Source organism: Triticum dicoccoides, chromosome 3B (genome assembly GCF_002162155.2).
Source record: "Triticum dicoccoides isolate Atlit2015 ecotype Zavitan chromosome 3B, WEW_v2.0, whole genome shotgun sequence".
Classification (NCBI taxonomy): domain Eukaryota; kingdom Viridiplantae; phylum Streptophyta; class Magnoliopsida; order Poales; family Poaceae; genus Triticum; species Triticum dicoccoides.
In genome coordinates this window covers 149,126,578-149,139,153 of record NC_041385.1, presented here as the reverse complement: position 1 = coordinate 149,139,153, position 12,576 = coordinate 149,126,578, and the positions used below count along the sequence as shown (strand labels likewise).

General features: G+C 46.0%; 1 protein-coding gene across 1 annotated transcript; it reads right to left on the bottom strand.

The window, feature by feature from the left end:
- Positions 1 to 345: 345 nt before the first annotated feature.
- On the bottom strand, positions 346 to 1,205 carry LOC119275260. Its single transcript, XM_037556067.1, has one exon. It carries the CDS (start codon positions 1,042 to 1,044, stop codon positions 661 to 663), a length of 384 nt encoding a protein of 127 aa, XP_037411964.1. The 5' UTR covers positions 1,045 to 1,205; the 3' UTR covers positions 346 to 660.
- Positions 1,206 to 12,576: the final 11,371 nt, after the last annotated feature.

The following is a 12,576-nucleotide window of genomic DNA, read 5'->3' as shown; positions in this document are numbered from 1 at the left end:
AAAATTTGTCTTTTTTGAAAAGAAGTCAAAGGCTGGTTTTCTTTTTGTGGAATTTTTCTGACAAGCACAATGAAAGGTCAAGTTTATTTCAAAAATATTTTCAGATTTTTTTGACTTTTCGTAAAATTACTAAATTGTTTTCGTAAAGTTATTTTCAGATTTTCAGATACACCTAGGCCAAAAGTTCCCCTCCTAAACACGACGTGCAGTTGATGCAATCCACAGTGACTTGAGAAACATCAATCAGTGGTCATTTTGCAGCTCGCAAGCATCTGAATTTGACAATCGACTGTGATTCCACGGAGTTGGATTCAGCGTAACCAACACCTTGCAGTAAAACACTGATAAGAAAACCGAAACTTAAATCATCAGCACAACCAAATTATTTTTGTACATTCATCATTCATCAGGTGCTACTGCTAGCTAGTTTTGCTCCAGAACTAGTGAGATTAACTAAGCAGTCCCATCTCCATGGAATAATCAAGTTCAGGAGGGTCTGAAGGGGCCCTGTCCTAAATATTACCGGCCTCTTCTTGTCTAATGGGGTACAGTAACGATCAACAGGACAGACAGAACAAACGAAAGCGTATGTACAGCTGTACACAGACAGCGCGTCTCCCATGGCTCCGGCCGGCGAGCTGAGCTGCTCGGCTCCGCGCTCTATGGCTTGGCGTCGCTGTCGCGCGCGGCGGAGGCGAGGCGGGATGCGATGGCGGAGTGGTACATGGCGTCGTGGAAGCTCTCCGTCTCCATCATCCGCAGCCGCAGCTGACGCGCCTTCTCCTCCGTCAGCACCCCGAACCGCCTCGCCCCCGCAGCACCAGCAGCAGCCCGCTCCTCCTCCGTCGCCGGTGCAGGCGCCGGCTGGGCGTCGATGTAGTCGGGCTGGCCCGACCACCCGAGGAGCGGCGCCCACCACTTCCCGTCGGCGCCGCGGAACCTGGCACCTCCGGTGGCCGCGGCGGCGCACGAGCAGGGCCGGCCGGCGCCCGGCGCCGCGGGCCGGGCGGAGAACGTGGCCGCGGGTCCCGATGCTAACACCATTGATCACTGATTCGCGCCGCGCCGCAAGAGGAAGTAGATGAATCGGAGGATTCGCGGGTGGGTTTAATTCGCAGCCGAGAGTGGAGGAGAGGAGACGGATTGGCCTGGTTCGTTTGGTTGCTTCTGCTCAAAAAAGGTGGTGGGATGGGAGCGAGGATGGTGGTGGGGTTATAAAGCGGGGGAGGACGAACGGGTGGATAAGGTTCGCGGGCTGGGCGCTGGGGAGGGGGATGGGCCGGGGCGGCCACGCGGCACGCATCGCACGGGGCGCTCCCTGCCGTCGCTTTTACGGTGGGGGTGTGTGCGCCCGTGACTGCGGGCGCGTGTGATTTTTGGAAAAGAAACCGGGACGCCCCGGGCTCGCCGCTCGGCTCCCCGGGTCGTTTCTACCTGTCACACGCACGGCACGGTTGTCCCGTGGGCACGGCCGGGGTTTTGCTTTTTTTTTTCCTCCTCTTTGAAATATCTTCAGAACGAACGTTTGTTGGTCGTTCTAGAACACGTTCAAGTCCTTGGTTTCACCGTCGATATACAAAAGGTTTGCCGACATCGGACTACATGCAGAATAACTACTTTTGCTGCAGATTGTACACGAGGGTCTGAAGTAAATTCCATTGTACTTGGAGGCTGTAAGATCTATCTAACTTTTTTGACCATTAATACATGAACGCGCAAAACACGTGTCTAGTTTATGATGCAACTTTGGAGTAAACATATACCAGTTCTAAGAGTGACCGTGGTAGTACATTGGAACCACATAATGCAATTGAGACGATACCGTTATGGCGACAAATGCAGCTCACGCATGTTGTCAAACTGTACCCTTATACAATTTGTAAAGGCATCTCTGCTCATTGTATCGTTGTCCTTGTCAACCACATCGTCGTCAGCTGCATCAGTATCATCATCGAGTGCAACGTGTAAAAAGATGCAATTAAAGCATGTGATTCGTGCAGTAAAATAGCACAAATGCAGAATTGTTTACTCGAATATTACGTGGTCTAATTTTGTTTGCAATCAATCACCGGTTCGAAGGAATGATATACGTGAAACCACAAACCAGGAGCTTCTAGAGCCCTTAAAAATGGACGGATGCAGGTGAAATGAAAATGTCCCTGTTCCAGATCTCGTACATGAAACGCATTTCCGTCGCGTTGCCTAGCTCGACGACGGCGACCCGGCCGGGGTCGACGTGTACGGCTTTTACGGCCACCGGCAGTGTTTTGTCTGCGTTCAGGAAGGTTCTGGCGGTGCAACCGTGTGCGACCTAGCACGTCCCCTGTCTGGCGCGCGGTGACAGTAACCCTCACGTCTCCTAGCTAGCCGGCCACGGTCCATGGCGCGCGGCCGCTCCGCCGTTGCCTATCGTCGGACGCGTCGGACGGAGGAACCAGCGCCGTGCGTGATGCGCATGCGTGCAGCTAGCGGCACACACACTGGTAGCTGGCCGGGCTGGGTGACGGGGACCGTTTCCACGTGGCTCGTTTTGTCGTGCGGCGTGTGCACGTACGTTCGTCCTCTGCGTTCACGGCCACGCCCGTTCTCCCTTGCCGTGCCGTAGCACAACGCTTTTTTTTTTAAGGGGATGTCGCACAACGCTCTGCGTCGATCTTTTGCCGGAGGATGCTGCAGCTGTTCTGTTTTCTTCCGATGATCAGAGGCCAAGAGCCCAAGACTCTGATCGTTGGACGTGCGTGCTAAAACCAAAACTCGGGAAAGTAAACGGGAGCCTGCCTACGAACTTCCCGTGGTAAAATCCCAATGAGTCCTGCCAAGCCCGACACTATGTCTACGTATGTCGACGTCGATACCATTTTCCGGTGCAAAAATGCTCTCGCGCACCCCACACGCCGCGGTATATTCCAGGCGACGACGGTGGGTGGCAACTCGCAACGCACAACGCAGCATATGCCGAAGGACAAACGATCGCCCGCCGGGAAGGAGTACAAGTAACGCCAGCTGAGCAAGTGTCGCGTCTCGGTCGAGGATAACTAAACGAGATGCCTTGCAATCGCAAGTTGCACTTGCGCCGCTTTTCAGGCGGGCGGGGAGCTGATTTGGAGTGCTGATCCAGGCCCGGCTGGCAATAATTGGTGAGGCTGTCGGGTCAATCTGGCTAAGGAGTTGTTAATGGTAATGGCGTGACACGACGGGGACGTTAAGATCACTACAAATAAAAGTCTCGGCCATGGTGACGAAGCATTCCACTGCGATGGAACACGACACGAGAAGGCAGACGGAACTGGCTCAAGGTTGCGAGCTGAGGAGGCAGCCCTGTCAGGCTGTGCTCCTCTTTCCTGAACAACTGTCGAAAGATTCAGCTAAGTTCAGGTTACTGTTGGTTATCCGGGAAACGCTTCAGTCGAGATCTGACGGTCCGCCTCGTCCCAGATCAAGTTACAAGGAACTCAACGGCCCTGATGCAAGGAGTGCTGTTGAATTTCATAACTCTGATGTTATTTTTGAGCCCTGACCGTACAACAATCGTTCTATGGTATTTTCATTAATAAAAAGAAGGTACAAATATGTTACAAGTAAAGTAAAATAAGGAGCATAGCTCTCTCAGCCAATCCCGGCTCTAGGAATCATGGGCATACCCATTAAAGATTAAAATCAATCCATTCCTTGATCAGCATTGCTACACACACGACATTCCTTGCACGATTTATGGACGACAGAGCCAGCTGAGCCTTTAATCACATCTGATGCGTGGATTTGCACCGTTGGATCATCGGTCGTGCAAGCATCGTCCAAGGACTGTCGTTCGTCAAGTAGTTTCGTTCCTTGATCTATTCGCTTTGCCCTCTTTGGCTTGGAGTTGCACAACCCAAAGTCCTTCAGACAGATGAAATTTCTATGAATCAATAGCTGGTGGCGCAGACCGAAAGATCTTGTCATTTCTCACAGGCCAAATACCCCAGCAACTCATAACTATAATATCCATTGCCAATTCTTTTGGAAGTTGATTAGAAATGAGTAAGATCTCATCAAAACTGGAGATAACTCTAGCCCTCCCAGGCGCTATGACATCCCAGCAGGAGAGTGCAAATGGGCAGTTCCAGAATAAGTGGTTTAAAGTCTCTTCCACTTTGTCAGAACATAAGGCACAATTATAGTCCGGGAGGTGCATATTGCGTCGAAGGAGCATATTCCTTGTATTAATTCTGTCATGTAGGAGTAGCCAGCAAAAAATCTTGTGCCTCAGTCTGCAAGAAGTACCCCATAAGTTTTGAAAGATGCTATGAGCTTTGGATGTACCCATGAGACGCTTGTACATTTTCATGGAGGAGTACTGCCCTGATGTCCAATGATATTTCCATATGTCTCTACTATCAGTTTGTTCTCTGGAGGCTAACATGTCCTCAACCCTGTTCAATTGCTGGTAAGCTTGTAAGGAGAGTGGCCTATGGAAGAGGGTGCTGACATCTTCTTGATTATCCACAAAATGAAGAGTACAGTCCTTGTGAATAGCAAAAGAGAATAACTCTGGGAATTTTGCTTGTAGAGGTTGTCCATCCCAACTATCTGACCAAAAGAAAATGGTATCTCCTTGACCAGCTTGACAAATGGCATGTGATTTGTACAGGTGATGAGGGCATCCCAGTGCCTCATGTTGTTCCCATAAAGGTGGAGGTGAAGCCCAACTTCAGGACTCCACCAAGTTAGAGGCGTGCCAAAGGGATAACCGAACTATGTACTTGGTTAGTTGCAATCTTATTTATTTTTATTATTCCAGGTCATGTTGTGGGCCACTTAGGATTTTTATTTTGTGTGTTTCGGTGTGGGCCTGTCCAACCGAATAGTTTTCTAGCTGCCCATATAAGGAGGCCGTTGGCTAGGTTTAGAGGGGACTTTTCTTTTGGGAGTTTTAGAAATTGAGTTGTTTCTGGGATGAAGCATCCCTCTACAAACGGCACCGCGTTTATTCGTATTGAATAAAGATTGCGTGAGGGTTTTTGAGTGCATCAAGAATTATCAGGCTTAGGTTTGAGGCATGTTGATCATCAACGCGTTGCTTGCTGGAATTTCGTTCCCCTTCTTCAGGTTGCATTCGTCGTGTGATTGAAAGATCTGCTATCTTGTTCAATTCGCCGTGAAAGATCGGGCAAAATTCTACAGATCATCACGTTGATCCTTATCATGTGGTATCAGATTTGTAGGTTTATCACGGCGAGTTTTTGCTGATCGATCTGTTGTTTCCTTCTGCAAAGTTTATTGTTGTTGATCTGCTGGTTTTGCTGCGGACTAGAAGATCCGTTGAAGACATTGTTTTGCCTGGGCGATCTGGTTGTGCTTGGTGGCGCTAGGTATCCTGATGATCTGAGTCGTATCCAGGTCCTCTCGGTTGGATCCTATCTGAGTCGGCACGTTTTTTTTATCTGGTGGCGGACTTTCTTTCCGAGTTGATCTGCGTCGGCCTGGCGTTGCAACTACTGAAGCCTGTCCAAGTCAAGACTTCAAGTTACGGTCACGTTTCTGTTCTTGGTAGAGCACAAGAGGAGTCCCACTTGATCACGTTTTCCTTTGATTGGTGTGCTGAATTAACTATTGGAGTGGCCACGTGATTTGTTTCCTGCTAGGTAGCATATAGCTTAAGGCCTGTTCGGTATCTCGCCAGTTTCAAAACTCCGCTCCATGCTAGGAGCTGGTTCCGAGCCATTCCGTAGGATTCCACTGCCGCTCCCTCCGCTCCGAGAGTCGCAGCCGTGGAGCCGAGTGAATCCGAACATGGCTTTAATTACAAGAAAGAAGAAAAGTCTGTTTGATGTTGTGCGCTACCTGCTGATGTGCAAGAGACAACGTCTACTCTTCAGCGTGAGTCTGTTGCTGCTTCTGTTTTGTCGGCGATCGGTCGCGCCCAGATAGTGTCTTGGCACAGTGAATTGCAGACAGTGTTTCACTGTATTTAACTATCGACACTCACGATGTTCACCAGTTACTATGGTCACAAGAGTCTGAATGCCGAGCTTTGTTGTGCGACAATTTGCCGGTCGCGCCCGCAACGAGATTTACAGTGTGGCATGACTGATTTGCATGTTGTGAGTTCACCGCGACGAGGTTCTGTACCGCCACCTATATGGCAGCTTGATGATCCTCCCACAGTGGGACGGGGCTTTATGCCTCAACGACGAGTTTCTTTTGAGGTCATTTCTGATCACTTTGAGGAGAAGAGTTCGCCACGACCTATTCTACGAGATCAGCCTAGGCGAGCTGGGAGGCAAGTTTCTGAGGAGCAAAAGGATCAGTTGCGTGTGATTCGGAAGAACCTTGAGGATCTCCGGGAGGATTTAAAGCATCGGACTACAAAGTTCTCCAAGTCAATTTCCGGGGATAAGGTGATTGTTCTAGTGGTTGATGTCAACAAGGCAGCACCAATCACGACTCTTTCCGAGGAGAACAAGGCTGGTGTTGACAAACCTTTGGTGGATGAGGTTGTAGCATTGAGTGGGCTGAATGTGCAACTCAAACGGGTACGAGATGATACTTGCATGACAGTTGATAGAGGACAACGTTGGAATTTATTTCAAACACAGTGCATGATTAAGGGAAAGTCGTGCAAGTTGATGATCGATGGTGGTAGTTGTACTAACGGCATTAGCAAGGCAATGGTGGCTTCATTGGAATTGTCCACATGGCGTATTCCTAAACCTAAGCATATGGAGTGGCTGAATAGTTGCGGTATGCTGAAAGTTACACATAAGGTGCGTGTGCCGTTTATAGTTGGTGAGTATGTTGATGAAGTGGAGTGCGATGTGTTGCCATTAGAGGTGTGTGGACTATTACTTGGGTGTCCATGGCAGTATGATCACAATGCTATGCATCCTGGGAGAGCCAATACATATATCTTCAAGCATGATGGCAAACAGAGGATGTTGAAACCTATGACGGATGATAACATTGAGTCTGATGTGGTGCTAGTGGTGCGCAAGGAAAAAGGGCATAAGTCTACTCTACAACAGAGGACCGTCAAGCTTCAAAAAGAGGAGCCTGGTGCATGGAGCGTCAATACTCATGTTGATTCAGCTGTGCAGGTAGATCACAAGCCTAGTGTTGTGCCTGTTGGTGACCATCCGCTTGAAGTCAAGCCTCTTAGTGGTGAAACGACGGATGTTGCAGCGTGTTCCACGCTTCCAATTTGCATCAACAAAGGCGTTCAAACCGATGTTATTCTTCATGATAGTGCCTCAGTGCATATTGAGGCACGGGTCCCGGATCGCAAATTTGTTAGACCGTATGTGCGGCAAGTTGGAGCAGCTGTGTATATGCACAAAGGCAAGGATGGGCATGTTTGTCAGTTGTGTGGCCCGGGTATTACTCCGGTTTTCTGGGGACCTACAAAGAAGATGCGCGTCAAGGTGCAAGAGGCTCCTACCAGCGTTGGGAAGAATAAGGTGGTGGCACTCCAATCCCATCGTATATGGGGAAGAAAGGAGGCGCCAAGTACCATGTCAAGTTCAGATAGCCGAGAAGGAGGAGATCGTGTGGCAGGCCAGCAAGAATTGAAGATGGAAATGAAGCATGGCGAAGTTGACGCCACTCGCTGGAGAAGACCTTCCGGCGTTGAGGGAAACACTTTTCCAAGGGGGAGAGGATGATGAGGGCATCCCAGTGCCTCAGGTTGTTCCCATGAAGGCGGAGGTGAAGCCCAACTTCAGGACTCCACCAAGTTAGAGGCGTGCCAAAGGGGTAACCGAACTATGTACTTGGTCGGTTGCAATCTTATTTATTTTTATTATTCTAGGTCATGTTGTAGGCCACTTAGGATTTTTATTTTATGTGTTTCGGTGTGGGCCTATCCAACCGAATAGTTTTCTCGCTGCCCATATAAGGAGGCCGTTGGCTAGGTTTAGAGGGGACTTTTCTTTTGGGAGTTTTAGAAATTGAGTTGTTTCTGGGATGAAGCATCCCTCTGCAAACGGCACCGCCGTTTATTCGTATTGAATAAAAGATTGCGTGAGGGTTTTTGAGTGCATCAAGAATTATCAGGCTTAGGTTTGAGGCGTGTTGATCATCGACATGTTGCTTGCTAGAATTTCGTTCCTCTTCTTCAGTTTGCGTTCGTCGCGTGATTGGAAGATCTGCTATCTTGTTCAATTCGTCATGAAAGATCGGGCAAAATTCTATGAATCATCACGTTGATCCTTATCAATAGGGGTATGAGCTTTAGCAGGGTCTTCCACCAAAAGGAGCCAAGTAACTTGTCACTAGGAGGGCCATTGTGGTAGTAATTTTCCCAAATGATGTGCGCCCATGGAGTGTCCACTTTATTCAGAAATTTATGAAGAAATTTCATCATTAGAGCTTTGCTGTGGACAATGATATCAAGAATTCCTAATCCTCCTTGTGCCTTAGGTTTATAGACAGCATCCCAAGCAATCAATGCAGGTCCAGAATCCATTGACCCAAATTTTCTCCACAAGCAATTCCTTAGGTAGCCTTCGATTTGTTTGATCACAGCTTTTGGTAACATCAAGGAGTACATGAAGAAGATTGGCATGCTGGCAAAAACTGATTTGACCAGGGTAAGTTTGTCACCAGTGGATAATAAAGTGGAACAATTCAAGAGTCTATTCTCAATCCTTTTCAACATGGGCATAAAGTCCACAATTCTTGGTTTATTGATACTGAGAGGCAAACCAAGATAGGTATGGGGAAGAGTACCAATTTTACAGCGAAGAATCTCTGATAGTTCCATCATTTTGCCAGGTGGAGTGTTGATGGGAATCATTATGGATTTAGCATAGTTCACTTTGAGACCAGTGTAAGCTGCATAGTGGAGAAGCAAAATTTTAATTTGATGCAGTTGTCCACTATCAGCATTAGCCACCAAGATAGTATCATCAGCATACTGAATGATTGGGTAGTCTGGGCATGAAGCATGAGTAAGAGGGGAGCTGATCAAGGAATGTTGCATGGCCTCATTAAACATGGTTTGAAGAAGATCAGCAGCTAGCACAAAAATGAGGGGGGATAAAGGATCCCCTTGTCTGACCCCTTTCTTGCATAGAAATTGCTTGCCAGGAATACCATTTAGGAGGATAGAGGAGAAGCCAGTGCCATATATCATCTTGATCCAACTAATCCATCTGCTTACAAAACCCTTAGCTTGAAGGATATACACAATTGTATCATGATTAATCATGTCAAAAGCTTTCTCAAAGTCCAACTTGAGGGGAATAATCTCTTTCTTAGATAGGAGGCATTGGTGAATGTACTCATATGAGCAAGCAAGACAATCCTGAATGCATCTGTTATTGAGGAAGCCATATTGATTTTTGTGCACCAGAGTGAGGATCACCTTTTGAAGCCTGTTGGCAAGCAGTTTGGTGATGATTTTAAGAGTACAGTTAAGCAGTGAAATAGGCCTGAATTCAGCAGGAGTGGATGCTGCCTCAGTTTTGGGAATCAAGGTGATGAAGAAATAGTTGATGCTCTGGAGATTGACTTTTCCATGATAGAAGTCATCAATAAGCTTGTAAAAATCAGGTGCAATAATAGACCAACATGCTTTCAAGAAAGTGGCATTAAAGCCATCTGGTCCAGGAGATTTGCCAGCTAGCATATGAAGGACCACATGATCAATCTCTGCTGTGGTTAATGGGACCTCAAGTTGGGCCAAATTGTCATTTGAGGTTATAAGATTGTGCAGCAGAAGTGGATTTTGTGTGGTAAAAGATGTACCCAGTCTCTCTTTGAAAGCTCTGTAAAGGATTGCAGCTTTAGCACTGTGAGTGTGGTGTTCCAAATCATCCTCATCTTTTAGCATAGCAATACAATTATGCCTATGTTTGATAGTAGCCTTTGCCTGAAACTATTTAGTATTAGCCTCACCCACTTTAATATTCCTGATAGTGGCCCTTTGCTTCCAGTAGAGCCTCTGGTGTTTAAGTACTTTCTCCAAATGGGCTTTCATAATATTTCTACCATTAGTTTCCACATATGTGAGATCTCCGGCTTCTTCCAAGTAATCAAAACACATAATCATGAAGTTTGTGTTATCAATAATTTTCTTGAGATCTAATAGGTTTCTGGCCCAGTTCTTTAATCCTTTCCTTAGTCTCTTAAACTTGGTGGCAATGATCTTGGCACTATCTCCCTCACTCACATCCCGTGTCCAAATGCTGTAGACAACTGACAGAAAGTCATTATGTTCCATTCAAAAATTCTCAAATCTGAAAATGTAAGATTTAGGAATAGAGGTACCAATCTAGACCATAAATGGAACATGGTCAGATGTGGTTTTGGCAAGAGGATATGCCAGAGTTTCTGGGTAGCTTAGAGTCCAATTTTCAGAAGTAAAACACCAGTCAATCTTTTCCAATAGTGGCCAATCTTGCATATTGCTCCAGGTAAAATTCCTGCCTTTGATAGGGATTTCAATCAATGATAAGTTGCTGATAGCTTCATTGAAAGCTAGCATATTATGAATATTCCCCCCCTCCAGGTTCCTATTGTGTGGGTATCTGATATGATTAAAATATCCAAGTACCATCCACTTACTATCCTCAGGAGTTTGGAAGTATCTAAACCAGTCAATAAAGTTTGGTCTCTCATCTTGCTGGCTAGGTCCATAAACATTGGTCAAGATCCAACTATCCTCATTGTGAGAGGAAGTGAAATAAACTGAGATAGAGTAACTGTTGGAATGATAAAGCTGACCCTGGAAAACCTGATCATTCCAAACAATTAACAGTCCTCCTAAAGCTCCCACAAATGGAAGATATTCAAATTTGCTAAGTCTCCTTGGACAAAAATTCTGAAGAAATCTACTATGAATCACTTCTCTTTTGGTTTCTTGAATGCATAGGATGGCACGATTAGATTCATCAATTTTATTTCTGATAGCTGACCATTTCTTGGGATCATTCAAGCCTCTAATGTTCCAGTTAAGAACGGACCATTCCTTATTCATGATCACAGAAATAATAAAGATGGCACAAGATCAATCTAAAAACTGAACACCTCTTATGATATAAAAGAATACTGATAAATTCATGATTCTTTGAACTTCCCCAAACATAAGAAAATGCAAACATAGTAGCAGTCTTCCACATCCAAGCCCAATTCAGCCAGTTACAGAGCATTAAGCAGGACACCTCAAACAGGAGGATAAAACTGACAGCAACACAGCCAGTGACATAAAGTTTAACAAAATGACAGATTGCTCTGTTCAGCAGAAGGAATACACCCTGGACATCTTTACAAGTAACTTTCCAAAAGATAGCACCATACAATCTCATGATAAAGTGCTAAGAGTCTTCTGAAGAAAAACTGGATCTTTAATTAATAGAGCTGGCTCTTGGGGCCTCCTCAGCAGCTGGGTTGCTCTTGCTTTTCTTGTGCTTGCTAGTCAGCATCTCCTCAATAGTATCTTGAGCAGCAACCTTGCAGAAAGAAGTATTAAGACTTTTAATCACTTTTGCAGGGATTGGGGGAGGTAGAGCATGACAGGCAAGGCAATTCTTATCCATGCAAATCTTTTTTCTTGTAACCCTTGGCTAGTTGTTGTAATCGACAACTTCTCCTTACCTCAGTTTCCACTAGTGGAACCTTTTCCTTTCTCTTCTTGATGTTGTGCATGGCTGAAGTAGATGCAGCAGCCTGTGCCAGAAGTGGTGCAGATGGAGCTAGGGAGTTGACCTCTTGCTCTTGTGCCCCCTGAATAAATATTGTGAAAAGGATAAGGATGAATCCACAAAAGGACAATACTGAGGAATAACAAATGGCAAGGTAATATCACTAGCTCCTTATGTAATAATATCCCAAACAGTAGATGTAACAAACTTCTTTGCCCAATCAAATTTGTCAGGTGATAGGAATGTGACTGACAGAAAACCCAATCAACAGGTACCTGAATGGAAGTTTGATCATTGTTTGAGGGTGCAAAATGCTTGTACCAGACTTCAACACCTTCCTTTCCCAAAAGTTCAGTCTTATGAGCAATGTCCTTGCTATCATCTGTGCTCAAAGAAGGTGGTACAATGAGTGAATTTTCTACCTCTACAATTAAATCATTGGTTGGGACAAAAGCAGGGAATGGAAAACCAAGGGGAGCAGAGATCTCAGAAGAAGCAGATGACTCACCCATAGCTCCAGAATCATTTGACTTCTCATTACCATCTATAGCTTGAGAAGAGGCAGCAGTGATTTCTTTCCTGAGGTCAGATTGGTTCTCACTAGGCATGACAGAGTGTGACTAAAAATCAATGAGATTAGGGTCTTGCTCAGTAATCAGTACAGCAGAGGGAGCAGCAGTAGTTTTCTTGATGTTAATCATGTTCATAGAGTGTGACATGGCCATAGCTTCCAGAAACATAGGGTCATCTCTACTATCCATATCCAGAAACTGTGATGGGACCAACATCAGGTTCAGACTCATAACTCTGATGTTAGTTAAGTTTACCGGCCAATCACTTCGTTTACTGAATACATGGTACTATATAATACTGCTGTCACGGTCAGACTTGAACACATAAAATACTCATAAGAAATATAGCAGGCCCCTCTTGATTTGGCGTGGCACATGAAAGA

Bases quoted from the DNA above. Each gene is read 5' to 3' on its own strand.
- LOC119275260 (XM_037556067.1), bottom strand. From the start codon at position 1,044: ATGGTGTTAGCATCGGGACCCGCGGCCACGTTCTCCGCCCGGCCCGCG.